Raw genomic sequence first — 13,547 nt, 5'->3', positions numbered from 1 at the left:
AAAGGACTGCTGGATGGTAACAACATGTAACTCACTATAAACCCTAAAATATCAGGATCCATTGCTGAAACTGAACCTACAGTGGTACCTAAATTAGCAGATTCTATTACAGAAAATTGATAACTGTCTTCTATAAACCTAGGAGGCTCATCGCTTACATCAAAGACATTGATAATGACAATAGCAGTAGCAGTAAACTGTGGAACATTACTAGCAGTAACTGTGACAATATATTCAGGTGTTTCTTCTCTGTCTAATACACCTGACACAGTAATATGTCCACTCATTGCATCAATTTGAAATGGAAGCAAGTTCTCATTTACTAATCCATAAGTAGTGGTTAGTTGTGTGATGTCAGGGTCTTCTGCAACTACTTGTGTCACTGGAGAACCAACTGGGGAGTTCTCTCCCACTGCAGCTATATAGTGTGCATCAGTAAACTGAACTGGAGAATCATCAAGGTTACCAACTTGAATATGAAGAGTTGTATTAGATGATAGCATCCCATCTGATGCAATGATGATAATGTCATAAGAGGATATAATTTCAGCATCTAGTTGACCAGACAGAATGACTTCACCTGTTACCAAATCAATACTAAATGTAGACAGTGTTACATCATCAAATGTATACAAGATAGCATTTAGCCCCTCATCAGCATCAGATGCCATAGCTGTAAATATTACAGTGCCGTTTGTGCTGTTGTCTGCTACCATAACAGTATATAAGTCTTGAGAAAAGACTGGAGCATTGTCATTGATGTCAGTGACATTGATAAATGCTTGAGTAGATGATGACAATGAAGGATCACCAGCATCTTCTGCCTGAAGTTCTAGCGTGTAGCTGTTTTGTGTTTCACGATCCAAACTACTGCTGACAACCACTGCAGAACCAGATATTGCAAATAGCTCATCTTCTAGCATCGCAGTTATCAGGGAATTAAATCCAGCATCATGATCAATGACTGTAAACCTACCAACAACTGTTCCAATAGTTGCATTCTCTGGTATTGAAAATTCATATGGATCATTGATAAACTCTGGAGCATTATCATTCACATCAGTAACTATAACTAAAACAAATGCTGAGCTGGATAAAACATTACCTGTATGATCACGACTTGATGCCACTACAGTTAAAGTATATTCAGATACGTTTTCTCTATCTAAAAATTGTTGTACTGATATCACTCCGGTCATGTCAATAGAGAAGTGAGACTGTGTATTACCACTAATGATTTCATATGAAATCTCTGAGCTGTCAACATCAACTGCAGTCACTATGCCAACTTCACTGGATAAGGAAGAATTTTCACTGATGCGAAAGTTATACTGATTTACATCAAATGCTGGAGCTGTGTCATCTATATTCAGAACATTAACGATCAAGAGAAGGGTGGAATTAAGTTGAGGGTTTCCCAAGTCTTCAGCCACAACAGTGATGCTGTACTGACTAATTGATTCATAGTCTAGCATTTCTTGTAGGGTGATAACCCCAGTCATCTGGTTGATGGTGAATGGAGAACCATCTATCAATGTGTATTCGACTGTTCCATTATTACCTTCATCAGCATCAGTAGCTGAGACTGTTACTACTGAATAACCAAGTGAAGCGTTTTCTGGTACTTCTTCAATGATGATACTTTGGTCAAACACTGGAGAATTGTCATTGATGTCTGACACAGTGATCCTCACAATAGCATTACCAGATAACATTGGAAAACCTCCATCAATAGCTGTGATGTTAAATTCATAAAAACTTACATTTTCTCTGTTGGCAACTGATTCAGCAATAACTGCACCTAAAGAATTAATGGTAAAGGGAACATCTAGTTCTTCAATGGCATAATCAATGATAACACTGTTTGATCCAATATCTCTTTCATCTCTAGCCAGCACCATGCCTACTACAGTACCAGATGTGCCTCCCTCTTCTACCATAAAATTGTATACAAGTTGATCAAACACTGGAGCAAAGTCATTGGAATCTAAAACCTCAATAGTGATTTGTGCAAAGCCCAACCTTGTAGGGTCTTGCACGTCTGTTGCAATTACTTCAAACTGATATAAACCTTGATCTTCTCTATCTAGGCTCCTATTGACAGTGATATTACCATCAATAGGATCAATGGTAAAGGCTATAATAGTTGGATCCTGAAAGGAGTACACAAGTGTATCAGAAGTATTAGTGACTGGATCATTGGCTTGAACTTGCAACACTACAGTATCAACCGTGATATTTTCAAATACCATTGCTTGGTAAGAAGGTTGTAAAAACATAGGCAATGTTGAATCCTCACTTATAACCAGTATTACAACTAATACTGTGACATTCAGTGGTGGAACTCCTTGATCTGATGCTGAAACTGTCAGGTCATATCGAGGAGTTATTTCAAAGTTAAGTAGATTTGCTGTTTCAATAAAACCTGAGCTACCATTGATGCTAAATGATTCATTAATGTTTCCTTCCAGAATTGAATATACTAGGATTGAGTTTAAACCAGAGTCTGGGTCAGTCGCAATTACTTGACCTACAATACTACTAATTTGTACAGTCTCTAAGATAGGGAAAACATATGATGCCTGCAAGAATGCTGGAGGAGAGTCATTAATATCAGTCACACTGATTTGTAGAGTGGTTTGACTACTCATTGATGGTTGCCCTTGATCTTCACCAACTATGATAATGCTATAGGTATCATCAATTTCCCGATCCAAAGTTTGGGTGAGAATAACATCACCTGTGGTTGAATTAATCATAAACATCTCAGTATTAGTTGTGATTGAGTATTGTATTTCTGCATTTACACCAGCATCAGTATCTGTCGCATTGACTGTAAAAATTATTGAACTGATCTCAACATTTTCACCTATTTCTATTAAATAAATATCTTCTGAAAATATTGGAGCATTATCATTGATATCTAAGATGGTAATGTTAAGTATAGCTTGGTCATTGAAGAAGTTAAGTGGAGAACCTGGTCTGGCAAGAAACACTGCAAGTGTATAAAATTCTACACTCTCACGATCGACACTGCCAAGAGTAGTAACAACTCCAGTTTCAGGTGAGATTACAAAAACATTATTGGATTCTAGAACATAAATAAAGTTGTCCCCAACATCAGAATCAAAGGCATTCAACTGTGCAACAAACGTTCCATTGCTTGAATTCTCCTCTATCCTAGCTGAATATTCACTATTAAAGAATTGTGGCTGATTATCATCAAGCAACTGGATAGCAATAGTAGTAACAGCAGGAGGGCTAATCAGTTGTCCATCAGACACAGCAAAGACTACAGTACGGTTAGTAGTAGCATTGGGCTCCAAGGCTGAGTTGTTGTACCTAGCTGATTTCAGTACCTCAGTATACATTGCTAAGGATCCTTGCTGGTCAGAAAATGTTATATTATACGAACGAGATTGAGTACCTGAAGTAAGATTAATTCCCAGTGTGAATGAACTATTAAAGATAAGAGATTCCAGTCCTTCATCTAAAATATCCATTAGCTCAACAGTAAGGTATGACAAGAATGGACTATCAACATCCATTACTTGTACAGAGAGTGCGTTAACAATTGATACAGAGTTGCTGTTTTCAAAATAGAGGGTTGAAAATTCAGTGAAGTTCTCTCCATCAAGAACAATTTGGGGAGAATCATTGGTAAGAGTGATGTGAATGATTAGCATTATACTATCTGATGTAGCCAGACCATCGGTTACTGTTACTTCAATTTGTCTGTTAATAGCAGATGGCTCTTCAGCCATATTGTTGTAAGTTACAGATATCAAAGCTTCCTCATAAATTCTTGGCATGGCTTCACCCTGTATCATAAGCTGCCCTAGCAAAGGATTATAAGTTGACGTCAAATTTGGGTGAGGTGGCAGTTGAAGGATTTCCTCGCTTCCATCCATGACATTTCTCAATGTAACAACAGCAAAATGAATTATGTCACTGTCTTCATCAGTGACTGTTAAACTGGTAGGTATAAAAGTAACTGGTGGTCCAGATTCTATAAACTCAGTTATGTTACTTCCCATATTCAAGCTAATCACAGGAGGGTCATTTTGCATTATAACTTCAACATCTACATATGCTTCTGTTAGTAATTCACCATCATTTACCGTAAACAACACAGTTCTGATCCCAAATACAGGATTGGATGCATTGGTGAAATACCTAGCACTGCTGAGAACTACAATAAAATCATTTATGGGTGCAGGACCACTAATCAAAATTGACGTCTCATTGATTTCAGTACTGGTATTTTCATGTGATTCTATTATCAAATATTCTGAACTGCCCTGAGCCGAATCAATCAGTTCAATGGAAGCGGATTGCAGTGTGGTTGAATCAGGGTCAGATATAGACAGAGAGGACACAAGAGATACTGGAAGTCTGCCTTCAAGAAAAGTTGTAGAATAATTGAACTGGTCACTGAGTTGTATCACTGGTGGATCATTGATAGTTTCTATGACAATTATTCCTATTGCTGTGGCATTAAACATGCCATCATTTGCTATGACCTCCACAGTCCTTTGTAGTGGCTGACGAGGGTTATTACCAGTATTATGGTAAGACACACTGGTTAATGCATTCACAAAGTCAGTGTGTGGTGCAGGTCCTATTAGCTGAAGCATTGTAGGCCCAAAAGACAACACCCTGACTAAACCATTAGGAGTTGCAGTAATACTTGCAGTAGCATCCAATGGACCAGACAGTGTTAGGTCAACATAATCTAACGTATCACCATTAAAATCTTCATCAGTAATGTTAACAACTGTCCCAAATACTAAAACAGATGAAGAACCCTCAATAAATGTAGTCTGACTATTGACAGTATTGGGATCAGTAATGTTGAGATCAACCACAGGAGCTTGATCATTTATAGTAAAAATAATAATAGTAACATTGGCAATGACTACCGTCATACCATCATCGATGGTAAATATTACTAGTCTTTCTTGAGGATCGGGTTCTTCATCACTGTTGAGGTACAGAACTGTTTGTAGGATTTCGGTAACGGTTGTATCAGCTATAGGTCCATTTATTGTAATATGTCTGTCACTAACAATTATTGTGTCACTAAGACCACCTAATATCAACCGCTCATCACCACAAGGACAAATTAAGCTAATATTTGCCTGTAACAGTGAATGATCTACATCACCATCTTCTACTACAATAGATGGAGCCACAGTGATAGCATTACCACCTTCTTGAAACATCACTGAAGTGGAATTGAGACTGATTACAGGTATATTATCATTAATATTCTCTACATCAATATGTGCTGTAACATTGTTTGATTGTACAGGAGTTCCACGATCTGTAGCCTCAACAATCAACTCGTGTTGTTGTATAGTTTCAGCATCTAGTGGTGTAACAAGGGATACCTCACCAGTAAAGGGATCAATAGAAAAATGTCCCCTTTCATTACCTGCAACAATACTATACATCACTACACTGTTGCTACCTGCATCATTGTCAATGGCAGACACCTTAAATATTACTGTCCCAACATCTTCAGTGCCTTCAGTCTGACTGGTGTTATATCCAATTTGGTCAAATATTGGAGCATTGTCATTTCTGTCTTCCACAGTGATAACAATAGTTGCAGTAGAATTTAGTGATGGAATACCTCTGTCTTCTGCAACAACCAAGAAGGTGTATTCATCATTTTCTTCTCTGTCTAACATTCTTGTGAGAAATATGACACCTGAAGTGTCATTTATACTAAAAGGAAAACTGTCCTCAGTTGTAAGTATGCTGTATACTATTTGTTGATTTACTCCAGAGTCATTGTCACTAGCTCGCACCATGAGAATACTAGCAGACAGAGTATTTTCAGCTACAGTGCCCGAATATGATGGTGAATCAAAGATTGGTGTGTTGTCATTTTCATCACTCACTGATACACTGATAACAGCCTGGCTACTTCTTGTACCATCAGTAGCAGTAATGGTTAGTGTGTACTCAGATTGTGTCTCATAGTCAATGTTGGCAACTAAATATATTTCTCCAGTTGTTTTGTTGACAGCGAATATTCCACTATTAGAGGATGGCAAGAGTTGATAAGTTATGATTGCATTTGTACCTATATCTGAATCATTAGCTACCACAGTGACAACTGCAACAAACAGTGGAAAGTTCTCTTCAACAGTCACCTCATACACTTGTTCTGTGAATAGTGGAGTATTGTCATTAACATCAGTTATGGTTACAGTGACATTTGCTGCATCAAATCCTTCAAGGCCATCAGTGTTGTTAGCCAGTACAATGAACTGATAAAAACTTTCCATCTCCCTATCCAGCTCTTGGTTAACGACCAATACACCAGATGTGGAAATAATATGAAATGGTACAAGATCTTCTATTGTATATAATATATCAGCATTTGTCCCTATGTCGCTGTCAACGGCTGTTACAGCACCTACAATGAAGTCAACACCTGCATCTTCCCTGATACTGAAGAAGTAAGTTACTTGCATAAATGTTGGGACATTATCATTGGTATCCTCAATGGTAACTGTAACATTTGCAGAATCAAAGTTTCCTACTGGGTCACTGGCAGTAACAGAGAATGTATAGCTTGGAATCAGCTCTCTGTCAAGAGATCCATTAACAGTTATAATACCACTTGCAGTGTCACTAGTAAAAGGAACAGAGTCATCATCAGTTGTGATGGTATATACAAGACTATCATTTCCACCAAAATCAGCATCAACTGCTCTGACTGCTAACACCTCATCACCAACCTGAGCAGATTCAAATATGCTCACTGTGTAAGATGCTTGTTCGAACATTGGAGCATTATCATTTTCATCAATCAGATCAATCATAACCAATGAAGAATTCCTTAGAGCAGGTCTTCCTCTATCAGTGACTGTTACTGTAATTGTGTACTGTGGTTGTAGCTCATAATCTAGTTGTGCGGTGGAGGCAACTGTTATCTGCCCGGTAAATCGGTCAATTGCAAACAATGGTATTGTAGTGGTTTGTGATAAAGTGTAACGGATTTCGGCATTACTACCAGCATCGACATCTTGAGCTGAAACCAACCCAACTACACTGCCACTTTGCGCTAACTCCGAAATAGTAAATCTATCAGTAAAATTAACAAATTGTGGGGCATTATCATTGATATCAGTGATGGTTATCAACACATTGGCAAAATCTTGTTGGGATGAACCTGGGTTGCGAGCTTCCACAGATAACAATCCACCAAATGTTCCTGTTTCACTTTCACGATCACTAGCAACCTCAATAACAATGTCACCAGTTTGGCTGTCAATGGAAAATAGTCCATCTTGATTCCCACCAGCTATGCTGTACACAATGATCCCATGAGATCCAAACTGACCAGTGGAGGCATCAGTGTCAGTTGCAGTCAATGTTATGACAGTTACTCCAACAGCATTTTCCATAACTGAAGCAGAATAGATGAAATTATCAAATTCTGGACTATTATCATTTATTAGTACTACTGAAAGATTAGAATAAACAGGGATACTTTCTGTGATGCCATCACTAATGGTAAACTGTAGTGACCTAAAACCAGCAGTGGGTTCCAATAATGTGTTTGCATATCTTAGTGTCTGTAATAGCAATTCAAAGTTTGTAATGGTTTGGAATGATTCACTGAAGCGGAAAACATACCTCCTAGAGCCATCAGGTAAGTTACTTTGTTGAACACTAAGAGACCTATCACCACTTGGATCAGAAAACTCAATCACTTCATTATTTCCATCTAGCAATCCACTAACTACCAGCAGTAAACTGTCGAGGGTTGTATTGTCTCCATCCGTTATACTTACAGCAAATAAGTCAACCATACGAACTGCTGATGCTTCTTCAATGTATTCTATCATAAACACAGGATCGCTACTGATAGTAAGCATTGGCACATCATCCACTTGGTTAACTGTGATTGTAGTGAAGACTAGAGTACTATTGGCACTCCCATCATTGACAAGAAATGCTATTAATCTCTCCTCAACAGTTGGCTGTTCAGCAGTGTTATAATACTGGAGTTCTTGAAACACTGTTGAATATACTGAAGAATTAGCTTCACCACTGACTGTAATAGAACCATTGTCAGCCGAGAACAATATATCAACATCACTATCTACAGATCTTAGAGTTAACCCCTCTTGACCCACATCTACAGGATTACGTAGCTCAACTACAGCAAAGGCAATTGAAGGGCTATCAATGTCTCTAATAATGATATTCTCACTAGTAATGCTGATAGCACTTCCCCCTTCCTGAAACACTGTAGTAAAATTTCCACCCAATTCTGGTCCATTCAAATCAACTATTGGTGGATTATTGACAAGGGTAAAGCTTACAAAAGCAGTAGCAGTGGTACTATTTAGTATACCATCACTAACAGTGAACTCCACCATCCTACGATCACTACTGGGATTAGCTAAGGTGTTGGAATACTGTATACTACTTAATATGTTTGAATACACATTGATATCAGCCAATCCAATGACAACTATTTGATGAGGTTGTTGTATCACAGAAACAGTACTATTATCCTCAGTCAAGTTTACCAGTAATGCCTCACCACTTCCATCAAGTGGATTAACTAGTGATACAACAGCACTGTCTAAACTTGTATTGTCATTATCAGATAGCATGAATGATGAAGAACTTAGCCTGACAAATCCAGTTCCTTCTAAAAATGTGGTCTCATAATCTATGTTACCACCGAGGTCTAACCTAGGGGGATCATTCATCAGAATGATGTCAATGATTGTTGTAGCAGTTTCACCATTAAACTGGTCATCAGAGATAGTAAAGTCAACTGTACGTCTCAGTGGAGTACCAGGTTCTTCAGCTATATTGAAATAAACTATATTTTCAAGTGCAAATTCATATACACTGGCAGAGACAGACCCTTGCAGCAAGAGGGATGATACATTGTTTTCAACTGAAAGCTCATCAGGAAAACCATTCAACAACATAAAGCCTTCACTGGATCCATCCACTGGGTCTGTTATAGTAAGTAATGCTGAAATAATAGGACTGCTATCTGCATCTTCTATAGTTACATCACCAGTGATACGAACTGGTGAGGATCCCTCTGTAAATGATACATTGTATACTGATGATTGTCCACCAAGTAAAAGCACAGGAGCATTGTCATTTATTAGCTCAATGTCAATTCGAACTCGCACTGCAGTGCTCACAAATGTTCCATCTGATACGGTGATCCGTACAAACCGTGAAGTACTGTCAGGTTCATTTTCTTCATTAATAAATGTTAGTGTTCTTAGCATGTTAGTGGCATCAGATGTGGTAAAACTACCAGATACTTGTAATACCTTTCCACCATCGGAAGTCATCGACTGAACTGTGGGAGTTGTAGTTATAGCTAGGGTATCTGGGAAAGTGATTGGGTTGCCATTAAGGTCTATTAAAGATATAGTCATCAGTGATATTGGTAAATCATCAACATCAATTACAACAACATCTGGAGTAATCAAAACACCATTGACTGTTCCCTCCACAAACATCACAGTTGTAGGAGCACTGCGAATCATCGGTGCATTATCATTCAAGTTAACCACAGTAATGCTGATTGAAGTTATAGATGACAGCATTGGGACACCTCCATCAACAGCCAAGATAGTAACACTGTAGCTGCTCTCATTCTCAAAATCAATATCGTCACTAACGGATAATTCACCTGTCTGTGGAGCTATTGAAAAAGGGAAACTGCCTACAATTGAATACGTTACTTGAGTATTGGACCCATCCATATCTATATCTGTAGTTCTTAACATGGGAAATACTGAAATACTTACACCAGTTGGAGAATTTTCTGATACGACTGCACTGTAGTTTGAAGAGCTAAACATGGGTGGATTATCATTTACATCCAATACTGTTATAGCTACTGAGGCTAATGCTGAGAAGGAAGGGGTACCACCATCAGATACTAGTATTTGTAAATTAAACATGTCTACATCTTCCCTATCGATTGGTCTAGTAGTAACTATTAACCCACTGTTTCTAAATATTTCAAAATTTCCTGCACTATTTCCACTAAATATTTGGTATTCAAGTTTGCCACTGCTACCAGCATCACTATCAGTTGCAACTGCTTGAAATACACTTGTTGCTGCAGGTCTATTTTCTAAAACTGTTGCTTCATAAGCTGCCTGTGTAAAGCGAGGAAAAAACTCATTTACATCAGAAACAAAGATGACAAGTCGAGTGGTCCCTTGCAGTGGATTATCTGACAAAAGATTAACTGCCGACAGTGTTAGTAAGTAAGATTGAGTAGACTCAAAATTTAGTGGCCTTCTCAATGAAATGATACCAGTATTGGAGTCAATGATAAATGTATTATCTGAGTTACCTGTTACAATACTGTATGAAATATTAGCATTTGTACCCACATCAGCATCAGTAGCACTAGCTGTGAATATCACTGAGTTGGCTGTTGTTACTTCCAAGACAGTCACATTATACTGTGATTGATTGAACACAGGGCTGCTATCATTTATATCAGTTATGTTGATAATTACATTAGCTGTAGCAGACAAAGCTGGAACGCCACTGTCTCGAGCTACTATTTGCAACCTGTACACCTGTGTGGTCTCAAAATCTAAAGAATTGTTTAACACAATTTCACCATTTTGCATGTCAATAGAAAACCTCATTTCTTCATTTCCACTGACAAAGGAATACGACAGTTGAGAATTTAAGCCAATATCATTGTCTGTAGCTACAACAGCTGTTATAATAGTGTCTACACTCAAATCTTCAGCATATTCTAACTCAGTCATATCATCTGTAAACACTGGCTCATTGTCATTAACGTCAGACAATGTGATGGTGATTGATGCAGACCCAGTCATTGGAGGATCACCTCTATCAACTGCCAACACAGTGAAAGTATATGCTGCCACTGCTTCTCTATCCAGCAATTCATCAGTTATCAACACACCATTGTTGGTGATTACAAATGGTAGCATTGTATTGTTAACAATGATATAGTCTATCATGCTGTTATTTCCCGAGTCATTGTCAATGACAGACAACTCTAACACTGTCTGTCCAATGGATATGTCTTCATCAATGGTGGTAGAGATGACAGAGCTGTTAAATTGTGGAGCATTGTCGTTTACATCTGTTATAAACACACTGACTGTTGAAGTTCCCATTGGCTCATTGTTAGGTACTCCATTGCTTACAACAACTGTCAAGTTGTACAGTGTTATAGCTTCATAATCCAGTGATGCTGAAGTCCTGATCAAGCCAGTTAAGTTATCAATGATAAATGTATCAAGCCCATCTAACAGCTGGTACTGGATTAGAACATTGTCTTCAGTAGTATCTCCATCAACTGCAACCAGTTGGGCAACAGAAGTACCAATAACAGAAGACTCAGATAAGACAGACTGGTAAACAGCTTGTGTAAAGACTGGTCTAATATCATTAGCATCAATGACTTCTATACTAACTACTGCTGTACTAGTCAGTGGAATTATACCCCCATCAATGGCACTTAAAGTTAGGGAAAAATTTCTAACGTTTTCGTAGTCTATTTCTAAATTTGTTGTTGTTATAATGCCAGACAGCTGGTTAATCATGAAATATCCCCCTTCATTACCATTTGTTATGGCATAGCCTACTATTGCATTAGTACCAATGTCATCATCAGTAGTTGATACTGTAAGTACTGTGGTGCTCTGAGGTGAGTTCTCCAGAACAGTAGCAGTGTATGGTAGTGATACAAACAGAGGTGGCGAATCATTCATGTCATCTACTGTTACGACTATTGATGCTTGAGCTGTTTCTGTTGATGTGGGGCTGGTACCAATATCAGCAACTTGTACTTGTAGTCTGAATGATGATATTTGCTCCCGGTCAGCTTCTCTTATGATGAACAGTTGTCCACTGCTACTATTTAATGTAAAATATAACTCATCATTACCTGAAACAATTGTGTACTCTACTGGTCTGCTAATAGATCTTCTATCTGATATGGACAGTATGAGCAGAGCACTTGTTTGTTGGACGTTTTCTTCTACAGATATTTCATAAAATGATCGTGAAAATGCCAGACAGGATCCATTACACAACTGGCAGTTTCTGTCATTATCTGGGAAAGCATTAGCAGGACACACTGCGACACAAGTACTTCCATCCACATCCTCAAAATTTCTACAGTTCTACAAAAATACAAAAAATTTGCATATAAATGAACATAACCTATATCTTCACATAGATACTGGACTACATGCACCATTTCTTACCTGACAGTTAGTAGGTCCTGGACCACAGCAGCCAGCATTAGAACACTGTTCATCACAAGCCTGGCATCCAGATGGATTACCGAATCCATAATAGCCTGGCAAACACTGAGAACAGTCCAGCTCCCCAACATTGGGTAGGCAAGGGCACTGTCCCGTGTACATATCACAGTTAATAGGACCCTGTACAATTCCCGTTGTGTTACACACACACGGCTCACAGCCAACAAGATTATCAGCAGTCAAGTTAAAGTAACCTTCCATACAAGTGTCACACTGTCTACCAGTTGCTAACGATTTACATGGACACTGTCCAGTCCCATCATTCAAACACATGACAGAAGTATTCATAACTCCTGCAGGGTCACAGTCACATGCCTGGCATGCATTAGGAGCTGTAAATGGTACATTGGATGGTGTGTAAAATAATGGCAGGCATTGTTCACAGTTGTCTCCCATCGTGTTATGAATACAATTGGTACACAACCCAACTCCTGTGTCATCCTGGTACACACAAGTATCTGAATGGTCATTGCATGTACACTTACGACACTCATTAGCAGAGCTCACTGTCCCTGCTGCCCATGGCCGACCATTGAACAGAGGAAGGCATTCTTCACAATTTGGTCCCATAGTATTGTGTTGGCACACACACTCAGAGCCATCACAAGCACTAGCATGTCCATTACAAGTACAAGGTCTCCCAGAAATGAACACTTCGCTGATTGCAAAATACCTATGTCCAAATATCATCTGTTGAGAATACCAGCCAATTAATACTATGCGAACATGAGTTGCCAGACTAAAATCTTTCAAAAGAGGATCACTGTCAATGTTTGTTATCCCTGGCCTACTGATTGAGTCCAACAGTCTGAATTCTAAATACTGATCGCTTAGTGGAACACTAAATGCATGGAGGCAATTTACATCAGTGGCAGATGTGAGAGCCGAGTTATTTTGCATACCAAATATAGCACAATCTTGTGCAAAATATTGCCGAGGTGAAAAATCAACTCCATCTTGTGAGTATAGAATAATGGCAGCTCTTGGCAATATGGAAACGAAATGTATAGCAACCAAAAATACTTCACGGTAGTTCTCAAGATCAACAGTAACATTAACTGATGATACATTGTTAACTGACTGCCACCAAGTGTCATCATTCCTGTCATTAAGTAACTCAACACTGTGTGCATTGGGACTAATTCTCAGCACAGTTTCACTACGTGCAACATCAATGCACATTAGCTCATTGGATGGATCAATAGAGGGATG

The 13,547-nt window shown here is 38.5% G+C and overlaps 2 protein-coding genes across 2 annotated transcripts; both read right to left on the bottom strand.

Annotated features, from left to right (window-relative positions):
• Nucleotides 1–51: 51 nt before the first annotated feature.
• Nucleotides 52–3,513, bottom strand: LOC136259261 (cadherin-23-like). The gene is made up of 2 exons (XM_066052749.1): nucleotides 139–3,513; nucleotides 52–76 (listed from the first exon to the last, which is right to left on the bottom strand). The coding sequence occupies exons 1-2, from the start codon at nucleotides 3,501–3,503 to the stop codon at nucleotides 52–54; spliced, it is 3,390 nt and encodes a 1,129-aa protein (XP_065908821.1). The 5' UTR covers nucleotides 3,504–3,513.
• A 54-nt stretch (nucleotides 3,514–3,567) lies between these two features.
• Nucleotides 3,568–13,290, bottom strand: LOC136259260 (protocadherin Fat 4-like). Its single transcript, XM_066052748.1, has 3 exons — nucleotides 12,276–13,290; nucleotides 3,642–12,191; nucleotides 3,568–3,588 (listed from the first exon to the last, which is right to left on the bottom strand). Exons 1-3 carry the CDS (start codon nucleotides 13,233–13,235, stop codon nucleotides 3,568–3,570), a joined length of 9,531 nt encoding a protein of 3,176 aa, XP_065908820.1. The 5' UTR covers nucleotides 13,236–13,290.
• Nucleotides 13,291–13,547: the final 257 nt, after the last annotated feature.

The sequence above is a fragment of the Dysidea avara genome, chromosome 6 (genome assembly GCF_963678975.1).
Source record: "Dysidea avara chromosome 6, odDysAvar1.4, whole genome shotgun sequence".
Classification (NCBI taxonomy): domain Eukaryota; kingdom Metazoa; phylum Porifera; class Demospongiae; order Dictyoceratida; family Dysideidae; genus Dysidea; species Dysidea avara.
Note: the sequence above shows the minus strand (reverse complement) of the source record. Positions and strands in the feature narration are given on the sequence as shown.

Excerpts from the sequence above, each read along its gene's own strand:
- LOC136259260 (XM_066052748.1), bottom strand. The coding sequence starts at position 13,235 with ATGCAAAATAACTCGGCTCTCACATCTGCCACTGATGTAAATTGCCTC. Across the intron at positions 12,192-12,275 it reads CAGGACCTACTAACTGTCAG|AACTGTAGAAATTTTGAGGA; the intron begins GTAAGAAATGGT and ends GTATTTTTGTAG. Across the intron at positions 3,589-3,641 it reads CCAATGATTCTCCCCAAATT|CAACTCTGTATCAATTGTTA; the intron begins GTTCTTGATGGA and ends TTTTGAAAACAG.
- LOC136259261 (XM_066052749.1), bottom strand. The coding sequence starts at position 3,503 with ATGGATATTTTAGATGAAGGACTGGAATCTCTTATCTTTAATAGTTCA. Across the intron at positions 77-138 it reads GTAAGCGATGAGCCTCCTAG|GTTCAGTTTCAGCAATGGAT; the intron begins GTTTATAGAAGA and ends GTACCACTGTAG.